The 5,662-nt window shown below is 43.7% G+C and overlaps 1 protein-coding gene across 1 annotated transcript; it reads right to left on the minus strand.

Annotated features, from left to right (window-relative positions):
* Positions 1-231: 231 nt before the first annotated feature.
* Positions 232-1,368, minus strand: LOC129831855 (gap junction delta-2 protein-like). Its single transcript, XM_055895362.1, has one exon. It carries the CDS (start codon positions 1,366-1,368, stop codon positions 259-261), a length of 1,110 nt encoding a protein of 369 aa, XP_055751337.1. The 3' UTR covers positions 232-258.
* Positions 1,369-5,662: the final 4,294 nt, after the last annotated feature.

The following is a 5,662-nucleotide window of genomic DNA, read 5'->3' on the forward strand; positions in this document are numbered from 1 at the left end:
AAACAGAATGAAAACAATTTCCCAGCAAAATGTTTTACTTTTCTCTTTCTTTTGAAACTCAGGAACAGTTTGAATGTTCTTTATGTAATTTTAGGCTATGGTATGGATGATAACGCTGAATCTTTCTTTCTGAATCAGGAGTATACTCTCATTCTCCAAATGCCCAATCTGAGCAACCTATGCTATAAACTCTGTCTTTCCCATTGTTGTTTCAAAAGTGGAAAATGCTACATCCGAGAATCACACAGAATGGGCCTTTCACAGCCAAGACTTCTTAGTCCGTTCCATCTTGGCCATGTTGGCCAGTTTAACCTTAACCCGGTCCCTCTCTTCCGGAGTCCTCTTGGAGGTGCACTCCACAGTAGAATCGGTCTCAAAGGAGATGGCTGGGGCATGAGTGAGCAGGTGGCCCCCAGCCTTCTCCTGGGCCATGGGAGTGGGAGTCTCCAGGACCACCCTGCCCCTCAGAGAGTGTTTGAGCTGCAGCAGCAGAGGGTTGTGGTGGTCGTACAGCCCCACAGGGTTCCTCTCAGGGCGGAAGCAGGTGGAGCAAGCGGAGCACAGTACGCGGAAGATGTAGACCCAGCCCAGAAAGTGCAGCTCTGCGATGTTGAGCACAAAGCAGCCCACGCTAATGCTGAACATGAAGTTGAGAAAGATGGTCTTCTCACTGGCACGTGACACGAAGCAGTCTGTGCGGGTGGGGCAGGGGTAGGTCTCGCAGCGGTACAGTTGAGGCACCTCGAAGCCAAACAGGTAGTACTGCCCCACCAGGAAGGTGATCTCCATGATGGAGCGCAGCAGCACGTGCAGGATGTAGATGAGCAGCACCTGGCTGGAGAGCTGAGTGGGATCCTCCCCCAACTCCCCATAGTCCTCCTCCAGCAGGCTCTGCTCCACCCCCTCCGCTTCCTGACCAACCCACTCCTCCCTGTACCCAGGGCAGTAGGTGGGCATACCAGTCTCCATGTTCTCCAGCCCTTCCCTTCCCAGCTGCCCAAAGAACTTCTTGGAGGTCCGCTCAGCCATCACCTGCCCCTTCTGGATCTCCAGCTTCTCGTCCTTGGCGATCTTGTGCAGGACGTAAACGATGTAGAAGATAGACGGCGTGGAGACCAAGACGATCTGGAAGACCCAGAAGCGCAGGTGTGAGACGGGGGCGAAGGTGTCGTAGCAGACGTTGTTGCAGCCGGGCTGCAGGGTGTTGCAGGTGAACTTGGACTGCTCATCGCTGTACACCGCGTCCCCCACCAGGGTCACCAGCAGGATGCGGAAGATCAGCAGCATGGTCAGCCAGATCTTGCCGATCACTGTGGAGTGGTTCTGCACCTCGGACAGGAAGCGTCCGAGAATGGACCAGTCTCCCATGGTTTAACCTGGGGGAGGGGTGTGGAGGTTTTTGAAGGGACAAGTGTGTGAATCAGAACCTCTCAGTGCACTGCTACCTAAAACAGTAGAGTCCGAATGATTTTGACACCCACATGCTTTTCTTTCAAAAACAAGGACATTTCTAAGTGACCCCAAACTTTTGAACGGTAGTGTATGCAAAGGAACATTTTCTACTGTTTTGCAAACAGTGAGAGAAATTGACTTCTTATCTGGTCTAAGATGGTTGAATAAATAATTTTACAAAGAATGTCACTCATTATCTCATAACTTCTCAAACAGCTGTTGATACACAATAATGCTAGAGTATGCCCATATCAGTGAGGGGGATACAATGCAAAGGAAATTGTAACAGCAGAAAAGGTTTTTACTCCTTGCCCTTTATCATAACAATTGAAAACACAAACAGAGAAGAACAATCCTAACAAAATAGTTCAAAATCCACTCACCTCTGGATAGTTTGTCTCTTTCCAATGCAAATCTGTAAAAAATGCTTTGCCATGCAGTCCGCATTGACTATAATTAATATGAGTTCTGTTTAATGGATGATATGAATGGTGTTGAGCCTGGTATGGGAAAATAGGCTGACCAGACATATTCAGCCACTCTATCTGAAACTCTCATTGTACTGTGGGGATGCAAAGGCAGCCAATGTACAGTTTAACAAAGATTTTAAAATACAATGGGAGGCACCTTTTCTGAACAGCCGGGAATAGTCAAACAGTAACAGCAGGGAACAAACTGGAAAAGGAAAACAATGCCAGTTTATGCAAAGGTTCTGCTCTTCGCCAGTTTAAAAAATACAATTTAGAGAAATGGAAGATTGAACATTTCTCACTTTTCCAGATTCTGCTCAGTCAATCTTTGAATGAAATGTGATGACAAATTAGAGGAATCATCCAGCAGTTTTAGGCTTATATTCACCAGTTATGACCACAGCATTTCTCTTTCTGTATACCCCTAGTCTTAGTGCTTTGCCCCATCCACTTATAGACCTAACACAGAGATAAAATCTCACAATACATAATGTTCACTAAAAGTGTCTTCCAGGAACTGTAGGTACCAAACAGGACTGTGGTATCATTTCTAATGGTATACTGAAAACACTATAAGTAGCTTGCATCAATGACGTATGGATCCAATCAAAGTCTACAGACGAAACACACAGAACAGGTTGTATCTCCATTAAAATAAGTATTTTAAGAGTCTATCCATCCACTTGAATGTCCATCATGGGATCCAATGTAAAGACCAAGCCTCAGTATCCTCTGCAGCATCTGTGTCTCTGCTTCATCATGATGTAGTCCATCCACTGTGGCTCTGTAACGGAGGACATGAGGACCATTCCCCTGCAGTTGGCGAGGGCAGGAATTCAATTGTTACTTTGTGTGGTTGGGCTGAAAGGCTGGATTAGGTCTTGTCCGTGTGTCATACAGTGCATTCGGAAAGTATTCAGACCCCTTGACTTTTTCCACATTTTGTTACGTTACAGCCTTATTCTAAAATGAATTAAATTATTTATTTTCTCATCAATCTACACACAATACCCATAATGACAAAGCCAGAACAGGTTTTTAGAATTTTTTACAAATGTATTAAAAATTTAAAACAGAAATAGTATTCAGACCCTTTGCTATGAGAATCGAAATTGATCTCAGGTGCATCCTGTTTCCATTGATCATCCTGAGATGTTTCTACAACTTGATTGGAGTCCACCTGTGGTAAATTCAATTGATTGGACATTATTTGGAAAGGCACACCTGTCTATATAAGGTCCAACTGTTGACAGTGCATGTCAGAGCAAAAGCCAAGCCATGAGGTCGAAGGAATTGTCCGTAGAGCTCCAAGACAGGATTGTGTTGAGGCACAGACCTGGGGAAGGGTACCAAAACATTTCTGCAGCATTGAAGGTCCCCAAGAACACAGTGGCCATCATTCTCAAATGGAAGAAGTTTGGAACCACCAAGACTCTTCCTAGAGCTGGCCACCCGGCCAAACTGAGCAAATGGGGAAGAAGGGCCTTGGTCAGGGAGATGACAAAGAACCCGATGGTCACTTCGACAGAGCTCCAGAGTTCCCCTGTGGAGATAGGAGAACCTTCCAGAAGGACTACCATCTCTGCAGCACTCCACAAATCAGGCCTTTATGGTAATGGCCAGACAGAAGCCACTCCTCATTAAAAGGCACATGACAGCCCGCTTGGAGTTTGCCAAAAGGCACCTAAAGACTTTCAGACCATGAGAAACAAGATTCTCCGGTCTGACGAAACCAAGATTGAACTCTTTGGCCTGAATGCCTAGCGTCACGTCTGGAGGAACCCTGGCACCATCCAGGGGATGTTTTTATTTTTTTTTACCTTTATTTAACCAGTTAAAACCAATTGAGGTTAAAAACCTCTTTTGCGAAGGCGACCTGGCAAGAAGGCAAAACAACAGAGAATATATAAAATATTATATAAAATATTACAGAAAAATACAAATTACACACAAAAGACAAAGTGTCACAAGTTACAGGTACAATTGAAGATTAGAAACAATTGTGGTTATCACAAACAGTGTTGTCAATCAGAGTCTTAAAAACAGGCAAGGACACCTAACTCCCCTAACTTTAAAATCTTTTGAAGCATGTTCAAAGATGAAGGGGCATTATGGGAAAAAGATTGTTTCCCCATCTCAGTTCTATCCTTAGGAACAGACAAGGACATCAGCGACTGTGAACGAAGACTGCATTGACTGACTGATCTGGTCAGTAAAGAACAGAGATACAAAGGGAGGGACTGGGAGACTAGTCAGGATCGAGAGACTGATGATTGGAGAGATCAGAGAGATCCTTGATGAAAACCTGCTCCAGAATGCTCAGGACCTCAGACTGGGGCGAAGGTTCACCTTCCAACAGTACAACCACCCTTAGCACACAGCCAAGACAACGCAGGAGTGACTTTGGGACAAGTCCCTGAATGTCTTTGAATGGGCCAGCCAGAGCCCGGACTTGAATCCGATCGAACATCTCTGGAGAGACCTGAAAACAGCTGTGCAGCAACGCTCCACATCCGATCTGACATAGCTTAAGAGGATCTGCAGAGAAGAATGGGAGAAACTCCCCAAATACAGGTGTACCAAGCTTGTAGCGTCATACCCAAGAAGACTTATTAAGGCTGTAATTGCTGCCAAAGGTGCTTCAACAAAGTACTGAGTAAAAGGTCTGAATACTTATGTAAATGTGATATTTTAAATTTGCTAACATTTCTTAAAACCTGATTTTGCGTTGTCATTTTGGGGTAATGTGTATAGATTGAAAATAACAATTTAATCAATTTTAGAATAAGGCTGTAACGTAACAAAATGTGAAAAAAGTCAAGGGGCCTGAATTCTTTCCGAATGCACTGTATGTAAACACGACAGGGCAGCCAGTGCTAGTGGGCCAAATATGATCAATAATTGTTGATCTAAATGAGAATATTGAGGAAGCATTTGGCTTTCTGAAAAACACCAATCTAAGCATTGTCATGCCTAGAGGTGTAGATCATTGATAAATAATAAACCCTTTATAGGACCTATATACTGTAGATGCTTCAGAAATAATTTATAAGCAAATGTCTCGCAAGATAAAGTGTTGCACTATTGACTAGACAGCACATGTGCCGACTGTAATGTTATGATCATGTACCACTTCAGTTTAAGTATGTATAGATCAGTTTAAGTATGTATAGTATACTATGAGTGATGGATTTCTTTGAAGGGCCAATACAACCGTTTTTATCTCAATATCAAACCCTTTCTGGGTAAGAAATAAGTACCTTACTGTGATTGTTTTAAATGAAAATGGTCAATAAGAAATTAAAAGCAAATGCTCAAACAAAGATTCTGCTAGGACTGTCTGGGAGTAGTCTGAGTGGGGAGGGGTAAATTAGCTGTTGTTGGCAGAGGTTTGGAACTATCTTTGTTATTGGTCTATTAACTAATTAAGTGCCGGGTGTCACGTTCCTGACCTATTTATGTTAGTTTTTGTGTGTTAGTTGGTCAGGACGTGAGGTTGGGTGGGCATTCTATGTTATCTGTTTCTATGTTGGTTTCGGTTTGCCTGGTATGGCTCTTGATTAGAGGCAGGTGGTTTGCGTTTGCCTCTAATTAAGAGTCATATTTAGGTAGGGCATTCTCACTGTTTGTTTGTGGGTGATTGTCTCCTGTGTCCGTATGTTATGTTCGTACCACATAGGACTGTAGCGTTTGTTTGTTTCGTTTTCGTTTCGATGTCGTCTGTTACCTGTACGTAAGTT

Source organism: Salvelinus fontinalis, chromosome 33 (genome assembly GCF_029448725.1).
Source record: "Salvelinus fontinalis isolate EN_2023a chromosome 33, ASM2944872v1, whole genome shotgun sequence".
Lineage (NCBI taxonomy): Eukaryota > Metazoa > Chordata > Actinopteri > Salmoniformes > Salmonidae > Salvelinus > Salvelinus fontinalis.